General features: G+C 31.3%; 1 protein-coding gene across 1 annotated transcript in view; it reads left to right on the top strand.

Moving 5' to 3' along the window:
• Nucleotides 1-300: 300 nt before the first annotated feature.
• Nucleotides 301-20,893, top strand: part of LOC134842493 (uncharacterized) — a 31,976-nt gene continuing 11,383 nt past the window's right edge. Inside the window, exons 1-3 of the mRNA XM_063858861.1 lie at nt 301-396; nt 901-970; nt 1,870-1,948. Coding sequence (XP_063714931.1) covers nt 354-396; nt 901-970; nt 1,870-1,948 — 192 coding nt within the window. The 5' untranslated portion in view covers nt 301-353. The remainder of the gene's footprint in view (nt 397-900; nt 971-1,869; nt 1,949-20,893) is intronic.

Raw genomic sequence — 20,893 nt, 5'->3', positions numbered from 1 at the left:
GAGGTCAACTGTGATTGGCTAATTTTTTATCATGATGGTTTAGAACCAAATTGTATGTGATTTATTGTAAATAACATTTGTAAATTGATGTTTTATCGTCATTTAGAGTAGTTTATTGTAAAAATCCTGACGATGCACATAGTTGCGAAAACGTTTGAAATTTACTTTTTAGCAAAAATTTCTTAAACTTGGAACACTGCAATGACAGGGTTTTATGCGAACCCTTTGTTTATATTCCTGAATCCTTTGTTATTATTATTATTATTCTTATTATAAGAGCCTTTTTTTGCTGCATATGTGTTTCAATTTAACGACTTCAATATATGTTACGATAATTCCTTTGTTTTAGAAAAATGACAGATACAAATGAGAAAGTTCCTGGTCATAGCCCTGCTGGTAAGCAATTCTTTGACTTTGAAAATAGTTTCAGCTGTGTGCCATGTTTTTAAGTGCTTATATTTGAATTCTTATATTGCTTATTTTGCTTTTGAATTGCTTATATTCATAAAATTTACAGTTTTGTAGTAAATAACTCGCATTTTCGGGGAAAATAGCTTCGTTCAATTTTCTGGTAGATAGTATCAGAAGAATTAGTAAATTCGGTGCTTTTAAGCAGATTGTTGCTTTCGAGAATTTATCAACAACGAAAGAGTTACTTGACGATAAATAGCTCGGTGAATGCGACTTAATTGAACATACAAAACACATGTCAGTGTGTCTTATTTGAACAGACAAAAAACAATATAAGATTCATTTTAATAGCCCTGCGCTGATCTCATACTATAATTGAGCAAATTTTCTCAACGCAAAAGAATAAGTTCAATACCTCTGTTCGTTATGAGTAAGCAGCGAACTTGTTTGAAAGTTCTTTTGTCAAGAAGAATATTAAATTTGCTTCAGCCAAAGTGGGAGGCATGAGGGTGACAGCCAATGCGCATACTAGTTCTGATGAACCAAAACCAACAAGCGGGTAATGTCATAGCACTACAGTTTTGGGTACTAGTTTACTTGTTTGGTGCCTCAAAAAGGCTGTGGGCCCTAATAAAACCGAGGTATAGTATATGGCTAATTCTAACAGTAAGCATTTTTATTTCTCTGTATTGCTGTCGAAACGGGGCTAGTTAGTCTAGTGGGGTATAGGACAACAAGCCGACGGGACTTCAAGCCGAAGGGACTTCAGGCCGAAATTTAAACTTTACATACACTCAAAACACTATTTTTTTGATCTGTAAAACGTTGCTTTTAAAAATTTTAGGCAAGTTAGACCAGAATAAGCGTTATTCATGACAATAAATCACTTAGAATTGGCATCCGTCAAAATATCAGCCGGTTTTTGAAATGCATAAATTATAAACAAGAAAATTGCCTTCAACCGTGTTTTTTTTTTTCAGTTTTCCTAAACATCATTTGGAGGCTTAAATTTCATGAAAACGCCAATAACTACTGAAGAAAGATTATGAAATTGAGTAATTATTCAAAAGAGTTTTCAAATTAATCATATTTCATGACTTGATGGGAAAATTTTCGGCTTGAAGTCCGTAATTTTACGATTCGGCTTGAAGTCCCGTCGGCTTAATATCTAACACCCAGTCTAGTGGGTACGAATCCGGTTACCAAACACAAGGCGTAGGTTCAAATCCCGAGCTATCTCTTATTTTTAGAAAATATGCGGGACCAATCATCTAAACTAGTGTTGTCACGGGACCAAACAAGTTAACTAGTACCATAGATAAGAACCTACTGACGAAACTTACCCCTATTGGGAAGGGTTGGAATATTTTGTTCCAGTGATTTACACAGAGACTGAAAAAATGTCCGATGTCAGTTTGTGATTCATGAGAATGCTCATTGCGTGTTTGTCTGTTTTAGTCCTCTAAATGCAATGGCGACAACAGGTGGAGATGCAGCTCTAGCATTGGCGAGTAGTCCCAAAAGCTCAAATCAACAGGTAATGGTCTACATAAACCTATTTCTGGAATCAGCTTCCAGAGTTTCCGTATTTTCACCTGGGAGAGCAAGTGTTTTGGCAACCGGGAACCAGGCTTTTTTTCCCGTAAACAACTTTTATTTTCAATCATCAAGAAACGTGGAGTTTCCAGCATGTGCATTTGGTGTTGGGTATGCTGAAGCAGTTTGTGCCTTATTTGACTTGACTCCTTTCAATTTTTGTTGATGTTATACTATGATTACAAAATTCAGTTATCACGCTATAATATCCACGTAGCCTGATATGTAAATATCTCACTCCACTGAATAATACAGGTAGCAAATTTTTTCTATAACTAGTTTGAGATGAAAAAAATGACTAAACAAGTCTGAAAAAAAGGTGAAATTGTTTTCAATCAAATTTCCATCAAAAAATATATTCATTATGTGATATGACCCAGATTGGCATATCAACGCTGCTGTTATGGTACCGTTTTATATCAGCTTTTATTCATGTATAAGTGCTGATTTAACACGTATAAGTGCTGATAACTAGACTTTTCGAGACTGCTTTCTATTTTCTGAATTCCACTTTCTAGTTTCGAAAGTGGAATTTATTTTTTAGATTTCCATTGGTCCAGCTTTCTCTAATAGGGTTCATGTTATCAAAAAAGCGCCAATCATAAATTGCTCCAGAAATTCAAAGAGATTAATGGGCATGTATTTTTAAGAGTAATTAATGTATCGAAGACTCATATATAGGTCCTGTTAATTTTTTTGTTTTTTTTTTCAGGAAAAGTCTTCAATATTTACAGATGTGCAATCATATATATTGGTGCATTTATGAATGCACTAAGGTATATATGCACTTTTTGAGTTCAATTGAAAGTCATTAGCTGAAAGTGACTGAAATAGCACTCTCCAAAACGAACTTAGAAATGGCGCGAAAAATTGTTTCTAGTTTTGAAAGTGGAATTTAATTTATAGATTTCTCAGCAGAATATAAATTTTACCTATTGATCCAATTTTCTCAAGTTGGATTCTTTTTAGCAAAAATTTTGCATACTAAGCTGATTTTGAAATTTAAAGAGATTTAAGGTCATTTGTTTTTAAGAGTATTGAACGTAGTGAAGACTCTTATAAAGGTTTTGCTGATTTTTTTTCAGGAAAAAGTCTAAAATATTGATGCACTTAGGTATATATGCACTTTCGGAGTTCAATTAAAATCCATCCGCTGGAAATGATGTTAATAGCACTCTGCAAATACGAATCTGCAAAGGGCGTAAAAAACGTGAACGGTTTCTAGTTTTGAAAGTGGAATTTACTTTTTAGATTTCCATTGGTCCAATTTTCTCTAGTTGTGTTCATGTTATCAAAAAAGCGCCGGTCATAAATTGTTCCAGAAAATCAAAAAGATTAATGGGCATCTGTTTTTAAGAGTAATTAACGTAGTGACGTAGTGAAGACTCTTATATAGGTCTAGCTGATTTTTTTGTTTTGTTTTTATTGGAAAAGTCTCTAATATTTACATGTGCATTCATATATATTGATGCCTTTATGAATGTATTACTTTTCAATTGAACTCGAAAAGTATAAATGAACTTTTCGAGTTCAATTGAAATTCATCTACTGAAAGTGACATAAATAGCACTCTCCAAAAACAGACATGGAAGTGGCGCGAAAAGACGTTTCTAGTTTTGAAAGTGGAATTTAATTTATAGATTTCCCAGCGGATTATAAACTTCTATTGCTCCATTTTTCTCAAGTTTGGTTTTAAGTTAAAATTGTGCATACCAAACTGATTTTGAATTTTAAAGAGATTTAAGTTCATTTGTTTTTAAGAGTAATGAACGTAGTGAAGACTCTATATAGGTTTTGCTGATTTTTTTTCCAGGAAAAAGTCTAAAATGTTAATGCACTTAGGTAAATGTGCACTTTTTATGTTCAATTATAATCCATCTGCTGGAAGTGATGTAAATAGCACTCTCCAAATACAAATGTGGAAGTGGCGCAACAAAAGGTAAACGATTTCTAGTTTCGAAAGTGGAATTTAATTTTTAAATTCCATTGGTCCAGTTTTCTCTAATTGGGTTCATGTTATCAAAAAAGCGCCAAAGATAAGTTGTTCCAAAAATTCGAAGAGATCAATGGGCATCTATTGTTGAATGCAATTAACGTACCGAAGACTCTTATATAGGTACTGTTGATTTTTTTTTGTTTTTTAGGAAAAGTCTTCAATATTTACAGATGTGCAATCATATATATTGGTGCATTTATGAATGCACTAAGGTATATATGCACTTTTTGAGTTCAATTGAAAGTCATTAGCTGAAAGTGACTGAAATAGCACTCTCCAAAACGAACTTAGAAATGGCGCGAAAAATTGTTTCTAGTTTTGAAAGTGGAATTTAATTTAAAGATTTCTCAGCAGAGTATAAATTTTACCTATTGATCCAATTTTCTCAAGTTGGGTTCTTTTTAGCAAAAAGTTTGCATACTAAGCTGATTTTGAAATTTAAAGAGATTTAAGGTCATTTTTTAAGAGTATTGAACGTATTGAAGACTCTTATAAAGGTTTTGCTGATTTTTTTTCAGGAAAAAGTCTATAATATTGATGCACTTAGGTATATATGCACTTTCGGAGTTCAATTAAAATCCATACGCTGGAAATGATGTTAATAGCACTCTGCAAATACGAATCTGCAAAGGGCGTAAAAAACGTGAATGATTTCTAGGTTTGAAAGTGGAATTTACTTTTTAGATTTCCATTGGTCCAATTTTCTCTAGTTGTGTTCATGTTATCAAAAAAGCGCCGGTCATAAATTGTTCCAGAAAATCAAAAAGATTAATGGGCATCTGTTTTTAAGAGTAATTAACGTAGTGACGTAGTGAAGACTCTTATGTAGGTCTAGCTGATTTTTTTGTTTTGTTTTTATTGGAAAAGTCTCTAATATTTACATGTGCATTCATATATATTGATGCCTTTATGAATGTATTACTTTTCAATTGAACTCGAAAAGTATATATGAACTTTTCGAGTTCAATTGAAATTCATCTACTGAAAGTGACATAAATAGCACTCTCCAAAAACAGACATGGAAGTGGCGCGAAAAGACGTTTCTAGTTTTGAAAGTGGAATTTAATTTATAGATTTCCCAGCGGATTATAAACTTCTATTGCTCCATTTTTCTCAAGTTTGGTTTTAAGTTAAAATTGTGCATACCAAACTGATTTTGAATTTTAAAGAGATTTAAGTTCATTTGTTTTTAAGAGTAATGAACGTAGTGAAGACTCTATATAGGTTTTGCTGATTTTTTTTTCCAGGAAAAAGTCTAAAATGTTAATGCACTTAGGTATATGTGCACTTTTTATGTTCAATTATAATCCATCTGCTGGAAGTGATGTAAATAGCACTCTCCAAATACAAATGTGGAAGTGGCGCAACAAAAGGTAAACGATTTCTAGTTTCGAAAGTGGAATTTAATTTTTAAATTCCATTGGTCCAGTTTTCTCTAATTGGGTTCATGTTATCAAAAAAGCGCCAAAGATAAGTTGTTCCAAAAATTCGAAGAGATCAATGGGCATCTATTGTTGAATGCAATTAACGTACCGAAGACTCTTATATAGGTACTGTTGATTTTTTTTTGTTTTTTAGGAAAAGTCTTCAATATTTACAGATGTGCAATCATATATATTGGTGCATTTATGAATGCACTAAGGTATATATGCACTTTTTGAGTTCAATTGAAAGTCATTAGCTGAAAGTGACTGAAATAGCACTCTCCAAAACGAACTTAGAAATGGCGCGAAAAATTGTTTCTAGTTTTGAAAGTGGAATTTAATTTAAAGATTTCTCAGCAGAGTATAAATTTTACCTATTGATCCAATTTTCTCAAGTTGGGTTCTTTTTAGCAAAAAGTTTGCATACTAAGCTGATTTTGAAATTTAAAGAGATTTAAGGTCATTTTTTAAGAGTATTGAACGTATTGAAGACTCTTATAAAGGTTTTGCTGATTTTTTTTCAGGAAAAAGTCTAAAATATTGATGCACTTAGGTATATATGCACTTTCGGAGTTCAATTAAAATCCATCCGCTGGAAATGATGTTAATAGCACTCTGCAAATACGAATCTGCAAAGGGCGTAAAAAACGTGAATGATTTCTAGGTTTGAAAGTGGAATTTACTTTTTAGATTTCCATTGGTCCAATTTTCTCTAGTTGTGTTCATGTTATCAAAAAAGCGCCGGTCATAAATTGTTCCAGAAAATCAAAAAGATTAATGGGCATCTGTTTTTAAGAGTAATTAACGTAGTGACGTAGTGAAGACTCTTATGTAGGTCTAGCTGATTTTTTTGTTTTGTTTTTATTGGAAAAGTCTCTAATATTTACATGTGCATTCATATATATTGATGCCTTTATGAATGTATTACTTTTCAATTGAACTCGAAAAGTATATATGAACTTTTCGAGTTCAATTGAAATTCATCTACTGAAAGTGACATAAATAGCACTCTCCAAAAACAGACATGGAAGTGGCGCGAAAAGACGTTTCTAGTTTTGAAAGTGGAATTTAATTTATAGATTTCCCAGCGGAATATAAACTTCTATTGCTCCATTTTTCTCAAGTTTGGTTTTAAGTTAAAATTGTGCATACCAAACTGATCTTGAAATTTAAAGAGATTTAAGTTCATTTGTTTTTAAGAGTAATGAACGTAGTGAAGACTCTATATAGGTTTTGCTGATTTTTTTTTCCAGGAAAAAGTCTAAAATGTTAATGCACTTAGGTATATGTGCACTTTTTATGTTCAATTATAATCCATCTGCTGGAAGTGATGTAAATAGCACTCTCCAAATACAAATGTGGAAGTGGCGCAACAAAAGGTAAACGATTTCTAGTTTAGAAAGTGGAATTTAATTTTTAAATTCCATTGGTCCAGTTTTCTCTAATTGGGTTCATGTTATCAAAAAAGCGCCAAAGATTAGTTGTTCCAAAAATTCAAAGAGATCAATGGGCATCTATTGTTGAATGCAATTAACGTATCGACGACTCTTATATAGGTACTGTTGATTTTTTTTTGTTTTTTTAGGAAAAGTCTTCAATATTTACAGATGTGCAATCATATATATATTGGCGCATTTATGAATGCACTAAGGTATATATGCACTTTTTGAGTTCAATTGAAATCCATCTGCTGGAAGTGATATAAGTAGCACTCTGCAAATACAAATATGGAAGTGGCGCATCAAAAGGTGAACGATTTCTAGTTTCGAAAGTGGAATTTAATTTTTAAATTCTTATCGGTCCTGTTTTCTGTAATTGGGTTCATGTTATCAAAAAAGCGCCTCTCATAAATTGCTCGAGAAATTCAAAGATTAATGGGCATCTCTTTTGAGGAGTAATTAACGTATTGAAGACTCTTTGATAGGTCCTGTTCATTTTTTTTGTTTTTTTTTCCGGAAAAGTCCTCAATATTTACAGATGTGCAATCATATATATTGGCGCATTTATGAATGCACTAAGGTATATATGCACTTTTTGAGTTCAATTGAAATTCATTAGCTGAAAGTGACGTGAATAGCACTCTCCAAAACGAACATAGAAATGGCGCGAAAAAACGTTTATAGTTTTGAAAGTGGAATTTAATTTATAGATTTCCCAGCAGAATGCAGAATATAAATTTTACCTTTTGATCCAATACTCTTAAATTGGGTTATTTTAAACAAACTGATATTGAAATTTAGTGAGATTTAAGGTCATTTGTTCTAAGAGTAATGAACGTAGTCAAGACTCTTATATAGGTTTTGCTGATTTTTTTTCGATTTTTTTCAGGAAAAAATTCAAAATATTGATGCACTTAGGTGTAAATGCACTTTTTGAGTTCAATCAAAATCCATCTGCTGGAAGTGATGTAAGTAGCACTCTGCAAATACGAATGTGCAAAAGGCGCAAAAAACGTGAACGATTTCTAGTTTTGAAAGTCTAATTTACTTTTTAGATTTCCATTGGTCCAGTTTTCTCAAGTTGTGCTCATGTTATCAAAAAAGCGCCGATCATAAATTGTTCCAGAAGTTCAAAAAGATTATTGGGCATCTCTTTTTAAGAGTAAATAACGTAGTGAAGACTCTGATATAGGTTTTGCTGATTTTAACTTTTTTTTTGGAAAAGTCTCATCTTTACATGTGCATTCATATATATATATATATATATATATATATATATTGATGCATTTGTTGAATTCAATTGAAATTCTTTAGCTGAAAGTGACGTAAATAGCACTCTCCAAATACAAATATGGAAGTGGCGCATCAAAAGGTGAACGATTTCTAGTTTCGAAAGTGGAATTTAATTTTTAAATTCTTATCGGTCCTGTTTTCTGTAATTGGGTTCATGTTATCAAAAAAGCGCCTCTCATAAATTGCTCGAGAAATTCAAAGATTAATGGGCATCTCTTTTGAGGAGTAATTAACGTATTGAAGACTCTTTGATAGGTCCTGTTCATTTTTTTTGTTTTTTTTTTCAGGAAAAGTCCTCAATATTTACAGATGTGCAATCATATATATTGGCGCATTTATGAATGCACTAAGGTATATATGCACTTTTTGAGTTCAATTGAAATTCATTAGCTGAAAGTGACGTGAATAGCACTCTCCAAAACGAACCTAGAAATGGCGCGAAAAAACGTTTTTAGTTTTGAAAGTGGAATTTAATTTATAGAATTCCCAGCAGAATGCAGAATATAAATTTTACCTTTTGATCCAATTTTCTCAAGTTGGGTTTTTTCAACAAAAATTGTTCATAGCAAACTGATTTTGAAATTTAAAGAGATTTAAGGTCATTTGTTTTTAAGAGTAATGAACGTAGTGAAGACTCTTATAGGTTTTGCTGATTTTTTTTAATTCTTTTTTTTTTCAGGAAAAAACCTAAAATATTGATGCACTTAGGTATAAATGCACTTTTTGAGTTCAATTCAAAGCCATCTGCTGGAAGTGATGTAAATAGCACTCTGCAAATACGATTGTGCAAAGGGCGCAAAAAACGTGAACGATTTCTAGTTTTGAAAGTGTAATTTACTTTCGATTTCCATTGGTCCAGTTTTCTCAAGTTGTGCTCATGATATCAAAAAAGCGCCGATCATAAAGTGTTCCAGAAGTTCAAAGAGATTAATGGGCATCTGTTTTAAAAAGTAAATAACGTAGTGAAGACTCTAATATAGGTCTTGCTGATTTTTTTTTGATTTTTTTTTCAGGAAAAAGTCTAAAATATTGATGCACTAAGATATATATGCTTTTTTCGAGTTGAATTAAAATCCATCTGCTGGAAGTGATGTAAATAGCACTCTCCAAATAAAAATATGGAAGTTGGGCACCAAAAGGTGAATGATTTCTACTATCGAAAGTGGAATTTAATTTTTAAAATCCATTGGTCCAGTTTTCTCTAATTGGGTTCATGTTATCAAAAAAGCGCCAATCATAAATTGTTCCAGAAATTCAAAGAGATTAATGGGCATCTACTTGTAAGAGTAATTAACGTATCGCAGACCCTTATATAGGTCCTGTTGATTTTTATTTGTTTTTTTTTTCAGGAAAAGTCTTCAATATTTACAGTTGTGCAATCATATATATTGGTGCATTTATGAATGCACTAAGGTATATCTGCACTTTTTGAGTTCAATTGTAATTCTTTACCTGAAAATGACGTAAATAGCATTCTCCATAACGAACATAGAAATGACGTGAAAAGACGTTTCTAGTTTTTAAAGTGGAATTTAATTTATAGATTCCCTAGCGGAATATAAACTTTACCTATTGATCCAATTTTCTCAAGTTGGGTTATTTTTAACAAAAAGTGTGCATACCAAATTGATTTTGAAATATACAGAGATTTAAATTCCTTTGATTTTAAGAGTAATATAGGTCTTACTGATTTTTTTTCTTTTGATTTTTTTTTCAGTAAAAAGTCTAAAAGATTGAGGAACTTAGGTATTAATGCACTTTTTGAGTTCAATCATAATCCATCTGCTGAAAGTGATGTTAGTAGCACTCTGCAAATACGAATGTGCAAAAGGCGCAAAAAACGTGAACGATTTCTAGTTTTGAAAGTCTAATTTACTTTTTAGATTTCCATTGTCCAGTTTTCTCAAGTTGTGCTCATGTTATCAAAAAAGCGCCGATCATAAATTGTTCCAGAAGTTCAAAGAGATTATTGGGCATCTCTTTTTAAGAGTAAATAACGTAGTGAAGACTCTGATATAGGTTTTGCTGATTTTAACTTTTTTTTTGGAAAAGTCTCTCATCTTTACATGTGCATTCATATATATATATATATATATATTGATGCATTTGTTGAATTCAATTGAAATTCATTAGCTGAAAGTGACGTAAATAGCACTCTCCAAATACAAATATGGAAGTGGCGCATCAAAAGGTGAACGATTTCTAGTTTCGAAAGTGGAATTTAATTTTTAAATTCTTATCGGTCCTGTTTTCTGTAATTGGGTTCATGTTATCAAAAAAGCGCCTCTCATAAATTGCTCGAGAAATTCAAAGATTAATGGGCATCTCTTTTGAGGAGTAATTAACGTATTGAAGACTCTTTGATAGGTCCTGTTCATTTTTTTTGTTTTTTTTTTCAGGAAAAGTCCTCAATATTTACAGATGTGCAATCATATATATTGGCGCATTTATGAATGCACTAAGGTATATATGCACTTTTTGAGTTCAATTGAAATTCATTAGCTGAAAGTGACGTGAATAGCACTCTCCAAAACGAACCTAGAAATGGCGCGAAAAAACGTTTTTAGTTTTGAAAGTGGAATTTAATTTATAGAATTCCCAGCAGAATGCAGAATATAAATTTTACCTTTTGATCCAATTTTCTCAAGTTGGGTTTTTTCAACAAAAATTGTTCATAGCAAACTGATTTTGAAATTTAAAGAGATTTAAGGTCATTTGTTTTTAAGAGTAATGAACGTAGTGAAGACTCTTATAGGTTTTGCTGATTTTTTTTAATTCTTTTTTTTTTCAGGAAAAAACCTAAAATATTGATGCACTTAGGTATAAATGCACTTTTTGAGTTCAATTCAAAGCCATCTGCTGGAAGTGATGTAAATAGCACTCTGCAAATACGATTGTGCAAAGGGCGCAAAAAACGTGAACGATTTCTAGTTTTGAAAGTGTAATTTACTTTCGATTTCCATTGGTCCAGTTTTCTCAAGTTGTGCTCATGATATCAAAAAAGCGCCGATCATAAAGTGTTCCAGAAGTTCAAAGAGATTAATGGGCATCTGTTTTAAAAAGTAAATAACGTAGTGAAGACTCTAATATAGGTCTTGCTGATTTTTTTTTGATTTTTTTTTCAGGAAAAAGTCTAAAATATTGATGCACTAAGATATATATGCTTTTTTCGAGTTCAATTAAAATCCATCTGCTGGAAGTGATGTAAATAGCACTCTCCAAATAAAAATATGGAAGTTGGGCACCAAAAGGTGAATGATTTCTACTATCGAAAGTGGAATTTAATTTTTAAAATCCATTGGTCCAGTTTTCTCTAATTGGGTTCATGTTATCAAAAAAGCGCCAATCATAAATTGTTCCAGTAATTCAAAGAGATTAATGGGCATCTACTTGTAAGAGTAATTAACGTATCGCAGACCCTTATATAGGTCCTGTTGATTTTTATTTGTTTTTTTTTTCAGGAAAAGTCTTCAATATTTACAGTTGTGCAATCATATATATTGGTGCATTTATGAATGCACTAAGGTATATCTGCACTTTTTGAGTTCAATTGTAATTCTTTACCTGAAAATGACGTAAATAGCATTCTCCATAACGAACATAGAAATGACGTGAAAAGACGTTTCTAGTTTTTAAAGTGGAATTTAATTTATAGATTCCCTAGCGGAATATAAACTTTACCTATTGATCCAATTTTCTCAAGTTGGGTTATTTTTAACAAAAAGTGTGCATACCAAATTGATTTTGAAATATACAGAGATTTAAGTTCCTTTGATTTTAAGAGTAATATAGGTCTTACTGACTTTTTTTCTTTTGATTTTTTTTTCAGTAAAAAGTCTAAAAGATTGAGGAACTTAGGTATTAATGCACTTTTTGAGTTCAATCATAATCCATCTGCTGAAAGTGATGTAAGTAGCACTCTGCAAATACGAATGTGCAAAAGGCGCAAAAAACGTGAACGATTTCTAGTTTTGAAAGTCTAATTTACTTTTTAGATTTCCATTGTCCAGTTTTCTCAAGTTGTGCTCATGTTATCAAAAAAGCGCCGATCATAAATTGTTCCAGAAGTTCAAAGAGATTATTGGGCATCTCTTTTTAAGAGTAAATAACGTAGTGAAGACTCTGATATAGGTCTTGCTGATTTTAACTTTTTTTTGGAAAAGTCTCTAATCTTTACATGTGCATTCATTTATATATTGATGCATTTATTGAATTCAATTGAAATTCATTAGCTGAAAGTGACGTAAATAGCACTCTCCAAATACAAATGTGGAAGTGGCGCAACAAAAGGTGAACGATTTCTAGTTTCGAAAGTGGAATTTAATTTTTAAATTCTATCGGTCCTGTTTTCTGTAATTGGGTTCATGTTATCAAAAAAGCGCCTCTCATAAATTTCTCGAGAAATTCAAAGATTAATGGGCATCTGTTTTTAGGAGTAATTAATGTATCGAAGACTCTTTGATAGGTCCTCTTCATTTTTTTGTTTTTTTTTTCAGGAAAAGTCCTCAATATTTACAGATGTGCAATCATATATATTGGCGCATTTATGAATGCACTAAGGTATATATGCACTTTTTGAGTTCAATTGAAATTCATTAGCTGAAAGTGACGTGAATAGCACTCTCCAAAACGAACATAGAAATGGCGCGAAAAAACGTTTCTAGTTTTGAAAGTGGAATTTAATTTATAGATTTCCCAGCAGAATGCAGAATATAAATTTTACCTTTTGATCGAATTCTCTCAAGTTGGGTTATTTTTAACAAAAATTGTTCATTGCAAACTGATTTTGAAATTTAAAGAGATTTAAGGTCATTTGTTTTTAAGAGTAATGAACGTAGTGAAGACTCTTATAGGTTTCGCTGATTTTTTTTTCAGGAAAAAATCTAAAATATTGATGCACTTAGGTATAAATGCACTTTTTGAGTTCCATTCAAAGCCATCTGCTGGAAGTGATGTAAATAGCACTCTGCAAATACGATTGTGCAAAGGGCGCAAAAAACGTGAACGATTTCTAGTTTTGAAAATGTTATTTACTTTAGATTTCCATTGTTCCAGTTTTCTCAAGTTGTGCTCATGATATCAAAAAAGCGCCGATGATTAATTGTTCCAGAAGTTCAAAGAGATTAATGGGCATCTGTTTTAAAAAGTAAATAACGTAGTGAAGACTCTAAAATAGGTCTTGCTGATTTTTTTTGATTTTTTTTTTCAGGAAAAAGTCTAAAATTTTGATGCACTTAGGTATATATGCACTTTTCGAGTTCAATTAAAATCCATCTGCTGGAAATGATGTAAAAAGCACTCTTCAAATAAAAATATGGAAGTTGGGCACCAAAAGGTGAACGATTTCTACTATCGAAAGTGGAATTTAATTTTTAAAATTTGTCTAGTTGGTCTAGTTTTCTCTAATTGGGTTCATGTTATCAGAAAAGCGCCAATCATAAATTGTTCCAGAAATTCAAAGAGATTAATGGGCATCTACTTGTATGAGTAATTAACGTATCGAAGACTCTTATGTAGGTCCTGTTGATTTTTTGTTTGTTTTTTTTTCAGGAAAAGTCTTCAATATTTACAGTTGTGCAATCATATATATTGGTGCTGAATCATATATTTATGAATGCACTAAGGTATATCTGCACTTTTTGAGTTCAATTGTAATTCTTTAGCTGAAAATGACGTAAATAGCATTCTCCAAATTGAACATAGAAATGGCGTGAAAAGACGTTTCTAGTTTTGAAAGTGGAATTTAGTGTATTTATTTCCCAGCGGAATATAAACTTTACCTATTGATCCAATTTTCTCAAGTTGGGTTATTTTTAACGAAAAGTGTGCATATCAAATTGATTTTGAAACATAAAGAGATTTGAGGTCCTTTGATTTTAAGAGTAATATAGGTCTTACTGATTTTTTTCTTTTGATTTTTTTTCAGTAGAAAGTCTAAAATATTGAGGAACTTAGGTATATATGCACTTTTTGAGTTCAATCAAAATCCATCTGCTGAAAGTGATGTAAGTAGCACTCTGCACATACGAATGTGCAAAGGGCGCAAAAAACGTGAACGATTTCTAGTTTTGAAAGTCTAATTTACTTTTTAGATTTCCATTGGTCCAGTTTTCTTAAGTTGTGCTCATGTTATCAAAAAAGCGCCGGTCATAAATTGTTCCGGAATTTCAAAGAGATTATTGGGCATCTCTTTTTAAGAGTAAATAACGCAGTGAAGACTCTGATATAGGTCTTGCTGATTTTTTTTTTGAATTTTTTTCTTCAGGAAAAAGTCTAAAATATTGATTCACTTAGGTACAAATGCACTTTTTGAGTTCAATTCAAATCCATCTGCTGGAAGTGATGTAAATAGCACTCTGCAAATTCGATTGTGCAAAGGGCGCAAAAAACGTGAACGTTTTCTAGTTTTGAAAGTGTAATTTACTTTAGATTTCCATTGGTCCAGTTTTCTCAAGTTGTGCTCATGATATCAAAAAAGCGCCTATCATAAATTGTTCCAGAAGTTCAAAGAGAATAATGGGCATCTGTTTTAAATAGTAAATAACGTGGTGAAGACTCTAATATAGGTCTTGCTGATTTTTTTGATTTTTTTTTCAGGAAAAACTCTAAAATATTGATGCACTTAGGTATATATGCACTTCTCGAGTTCAATTAAAATCGATCCGCTGGAAGTGTTGTAAATAGCACTCTCCAAATAAAAATATGGAAGTTGGGCACCAAGAGGTGAACGATTTCTAGTATCGAAAGTGGAATTTATTTTTTAAAATCCATTGGTCAATTTTTCTCTAATTATGTTCTTTGTAAGAGTAATTAACGTATCGAAGACTCTTATATAGAACCTGTTGATTTTTTTTGATTTTTTTTTTCAGGAGAAGTTTTCAATATTTACAGTTGTGCAATCATATATATTGGTGCATTTAGGAATGCACTAAGGTATATCTGCACTTTTTGAGTTCAATTGTAATTCATTAGAGCTGAAAAGGACGTAAATAGCATTCTCCAAAACGAACATAGAAATGGCGTGAAAAGACGTTTCTAGTTTTAAAATTGGAATTTTATTTAAGATTCCCCAGCGAATATAAACTTAACCTATTGATCCAATTTTTTCAATTTTGGTTTTTTTAACAAAAAGTGTGCATACCAAATTGATTTTGAAATATAAAGAGATTTAAGGTCCTTTGATTTTAAGAGTAATATAGGTCTTACTGATTTTTTTCTTTTGATTTTTTTTTCATTAAAAAGTCTAAAAATATTGAGGAACTTAGGTTTATATGCACTTTTTGAGTTCAATTCAACTGCATCTGCTGGAAGTGACGTGAATAGCACTCTCCAAAACGAACATAGAAATGGCGCGAAAAAACGTTTCTAGTTTTGAAAGTGGAATTTAATTTATAAATTTCCCAGCAGAATGCAGAATATAAATTTTACCTTTTGATCCAATTCTCTCAAGTTGGGTTATTTTTAACAAAAATTGTTCATTGCAAACTGATTTTGAAATTTAAAGAGATTTAAGGTCATTTGTTTTTAAGAGTAATGAACGTAGTGAAGACTCTTATAGGTTTCGCTGATTTTTTTTTTTCAGGAAAAAATCTAAAATATTGATGCACTTAGGTATAAATGCACTTTTTGAGTTCCATTCAAAGCCATCTGCTGGAAGTGATGTAAATAGCACTCTGCAAATACGATTGTGCAAAGGGCGCAAAAAACGTGAACGATTTCTAGTTTTGAAAGTGTTATTTACTTTAGATTTCCATTGTTCCAGTTTTCTCAAGTTGTGCTCATGATATCAAAAAAGCGCCGATGATTAATTGTTCCAGAAGTTCAAAGAGATTAATGGGCATCTGTTTTAAAAAGTAAATAACGTAGTGAAGACTCTAAAATAGGTCTTGCTGATTTTTTTTGATTTTTTTTTTCAGGAAAAAGTCTAAAATTTTGATGCACTTAGGTATATATGCACTTTTCGAGTTCAATTAAAATCCATCTGCTGGAAATGATGTAAAAAGCACTCTTCAAATAAAAATATGGAAGTTGGGCACCAAAAGGTGAACGATTTCTACTATCGAAAGTGGAATTTAATTTTTAAAATTGGTCTAGTTGGTCTAGTTTTCTCTAATTGGGTTCATGTTATCAGAAAAGCGCCAATCATAAATTGTTCCAGAAATTCAAAGAGATTAATGGGCATCTACTTGTATGAGTAATTAACGTATCGAAGACTCTTATATAGGTCCTGTTGATTTTTTGTTTGTTTTTTTTTCAGGAAAAGTCTTCAATATTTACAGTTGTGCAATCATATATATTGGTGCTGAATCATATATTTATGAATGCACTAAGGTATATCTGCACTTTTTGAGTTCAATTGTAATTCTTTAGCTGAAAATGACGTAAATAGCATTCTCCAAATTGAACATAGAAATGGCGTGAAAAGACGTTTCTAGTTTTGAAAGTGGAATTTAGTGTATTTATTTCCCAGCGGAATATAAACTTTACCTATTGATCCAATTTTCTCAAGTTGGGTTATTTTTAACGAAAAGTGTGCATATCAAATTGATTTTGAAACATAAAGAGATTTGAGGTCCTTTGATTTTAAGAGTAATATAGGTCTTACTGATTTTTTTCTTTTGATTTTTTTTCAGTAGAAAGTCTAAAATATTGAGGAACTTAGGTATATATGCACTTTTTGAGTTCAATCAAAATCCATCTGCTGAAAGTGATGTAAGTAGCACTCTGCACATACGAATGTGCAAAGGGCGCAAAAAACGTGAACGATTTCTAGTTTTGAAAGTCTAATTTACTTTTTAGATTTCCATTGGTCCAGTTTTCTTAAGTTGTGCTCATGTTATCAAAAAAGCGCCGGTCATAAATTGTTCCGGAATTTCAAAGAGATTATTGGGCATCTCTTTTTAAGAGTAAATAACGCAGTGAAGACTCTGATATAGGTCTTGCTGATTTTTTTTTTGAATTTTTTTCTTCAGGAAAAAGTCTAAAATATTGATTCACTTAGGTACAAATGCACTTTTTGAGTTCAATTCAAATCCATCTACTGGAAGTGATGTAAATAGCACTCTGCAAATTCGATTGTGCAAAGGGCGCAAAAAACGTGAACGTTTTCTAGTTTTGAAAGTGTAATTTACTTTAGATTTCCATTGGTCCAGTTTTCTCAAGTTGTGCTCATGATATCAAAAAAGCGCCTATCATAAATTGTTCCAGAAGTTCAAAGAGAATAATGGGCATCTGTTTTAAATAGTAAATAACGTGGTGAAGACTCTAATATAGGTCTTGCTGATTTTTTTGATTTTTTTTTCAGGAAAAACTCTAAAATATTGATGCACTTAGGTATATATGCACTTCTCGAGTTCAATTAAAATCGATCCGCTGGAAGTGTTGTAAATAGCACTCTCCAAATAAAAATATGGAAGTTGGGCACCAAGAGGTGAACAATTTCTAGTATCGAAAGTGGAATTTATTTTTTAAAATCCATTGGTCAATTTTTCTCTAATTATGTTCTTTGTAAGAGTAATTAACGTATCGAAGACTCTTATATAGAACCTGTTGATTTTTTTTGTTTTTTTTTTCAGGAGAAGTTTTCAATATTTACAGTTGTGCAATCATATATATTGGTGCATTTAGGAATGCACTAAGGTATATCTGCACTTTTTGAGTTCAATTGTAATTCATTAGAGCTGAAAAGGACGTAAATAGCATTCTCCAAAACGAACATAGAAATGGCGTGAAAAGACGTTTCTAGTTTTAAAATTGGAATTTTATTTAAGATTCCCCAGCGAATATAAACTTAACCTATTGATCCAATTTTTTCAATTTTGGTTTTTTTAACAAAAAGTGTGCATACCAAATTGATTTTGAAATATAAAGAGATTTAAGGTCCTTTGATTTTAAGAGTAATATAGGTCTTACTGATTTTTTTCTTTTGATTTTTTTTTCATTAAAAAGTCTAAAAATATTGAGGAACTTAGGTTTATATGCACTTTTTGAGTTCAATTCAACTGCATCTGCTGGAAGTGACGTGAATAGCACTCTCCAAAACGAACATAGAAATGGCGCGAAAAAACGTTTCTAGTTTTGAAAGTGGAATTTAATTTATAAATTTCCCAGCAGAATGCAGAATATAAATTTTACCTTTTGATCCAATTCTCTCAAGTTGGGTTATTTTTAACAAAAATTGTTCATTGCAAACTGATTTTGAAATTTAAAGAGAATTAAGGTCATTTGTTTTTAAGAGTAATGAACGTAGTGAAGACTCTTATAGGTTTCGCTGATTTTATTTTTTTTTCAGGAAAAAATCTAAAATATTGATGCACTTAGGTATAAATGCATTTTTTGAGTTCCATTCAAAGCCATCTGCTGGAAGTGATGTAAATAGCACTCTGCAAATACGATGGTGCAAAGGGCGCAAAAAACGTGAACGATTTCTAGTTTTGAAAGTGTTATTTACTTTAGATTTCCATTGTTCCAGTTTTCTCAAGTTGTGCTCATGATATCAAAAAAGCGCCGATGATTAATTGTTCCAGAAGTTCAAAGAGATTAATGGGCATCTGTTTTAAAAAGTAAATAACGTAGTGAAGACTCTAAAATAGGTCTTGCTGATTTTTTTTTGATTTTTTTTTCAGGAAAAAGTCTAAAATTTTGATGCACTTAGGTATATATGCACTTTTCGAGTTCAATTAAAATCCATCTGTTTTAAATAGTAAATAACGTGGTGAAGACTCTAATAAAGGTCTTGCTGATTTTTTTTGATTTTTTTTTTCAGGAAAAACTCTAAAATATTGATGCACTTAGGTATATATGCACTTCTCGAGTTCAATTAAAATCGATCCGCTGGAAGTGATGTAAATAGCACTCTCCAAATAAAAATATGGAAGTTGGGCACCAAGAGGTGAACGATTTCTAGTATCGAAAGTGGAATTTATTTTTAAAAATCCATTGGTCAAATTTTCTCTAATTATGTTCTTTGTAAGAGTAATTAACGTATCGAAGACTCTTATATAGAACCTGTTGATTTTTTTTGTTTTTTTTTCAGGAGAAGTTTTCAATAATTACAGTTGTGCAATCATATATATTGGTGCATTTAGGAATGCACTAAGGTATATCTGCACTTTTTGAGTTCAATTGTAATTCATTAGCTGAAAAGGACGTAAATAGCATTCTCCAAAACGAACATAGAAATGGCGTGAAAAGACGTTTCTAGTTTTAAAATTGGAATTTTATTTAAGATTCCCCAGCGAATATAAACTTTACCTATTGATCCAATTTTTTCAATTTTGGTTTTTTTAACAAAAAGTGTGCATACCAAATTGATTTTGAAATATAAAGAGATTTAAGGTCCTTTGATTTTAAGAGTAATATAGGTCTTACTGATTTTTTTTCTTTTGATTTTTTTTTCATTAAAAAGTCTAAAAATATTGAGGAACTTAGGTTTATATGCACTTTTTGAGTTCAATTCAACTGCATCTGCTGGAAGTGATGTAAATAGCACTCTCCAAATAAAAATATGGAAGTTGGGCACCAAAAGGTGAACGATTTCTTGTATCGAAAGTGGAATTTAATTTTTAAAATCCATGGTCCAGTTTTCTCTAATTGGATTCATGTTATCAAAAAAGCGCCAATCATAAATTGTTCCAGAAATTCAAAGAGATTAATGGGCATCTAATTGTAAGAGTAATTAACGCATCGAAGACTCTTATATAGGTCTGTTGATTTTTTTGTTTTTTTTTTTCAGGAAAAGTCTTCAATATTTACAGTTGTGCAATCATATATATTTGTGCATTTAGGAATGCACTAAGGTATATCTGCACTTTTTGAGTTCAATTGTAATTCATTAGCTGAAAATGACCTAATAGCATTCTCCAAAACGAACATAGAAATGGCGTGAAAAGACGTTTCTAGTTTTAAAATTGGAATTTAATTTATAGATTCCCCAGCGAATATAAACTTTACCTATTGATCCATTTTTCTCAATTTGGGTTATTTTTAACAAAAAGTGTGCATACCAAATTGATTTTGAAATATAAAGAGATTTAAAGTCCTTTGATTTTAAGAGTAATATAGGTCTTACTGATTTTTTTCTTTTGATTTTTTTTTCTTTAAAAAGTCTAAAATATTGAGGAATTTAGTTATGTATGCACTTTTTGAGTTCAATTCAACTGCATCTGCTGAAAGTGATGTTAATAGCATTCTGCAAATACGAATCTGCAAAGGGCGCAAAAAACGTGAACGATTTCTAGTTTTGAAAGTGGAATTTAATTTTTGAAATCCATTGGTCCAAGTTTCTCTAATTGGGTTCATGATATCAAAAAAGCGCCGATCATTAATTGTTCCACAAGTTCAAAGAGATTAATGGACATCTGTTTTAAATAGTAAATAACGTAGTGAAGACTCTTATATAGGTCTTTCTGATTTTTTTTTTCGATTTTTTTTCAGGAAAAAGTCTAAAATATTGATGCACTTAGGTATATATGCACTTTTCGAGTTCAATTAAAATCCATTTGAGGGAAGTGATGTAAATAGCAGTTTCCAAATAAAAATATGGAACTTGGGCACCAAAAGGGGAACGATTTCTAGTATCGAAAGTGGAATTTATTTTTTAAAATCCATTGGTCCAGTTTTCTCTAATTGGGTTCATGTTATCAAAAAAGCGCCAATCTTAAATTGTTCCAGAAATTCAGAGAGGTTAATGGGCATCTATTTGTAAGTTTAATTAACGTATCGAAGACTCTTAT

The sequence above is a fragment of the Symsagittifera roscoffensis genome, chromosome 3 (assembly GCF_963678635.1).
Source record: "Symsagittifera roscoffensis chromosome 3, txSymRosc1.1, whole genome shotgun sequence".
NCBI classification, from domain to species: Eukaryota; Metazoa; Xenacoelomorpha; order Acoela; family Convolutidae; genus Symsagittifera; species Symsagittifera roscoffensis.
This window is presented reverse-complemented; position numbering and strand designations above follow the sequence as displayed.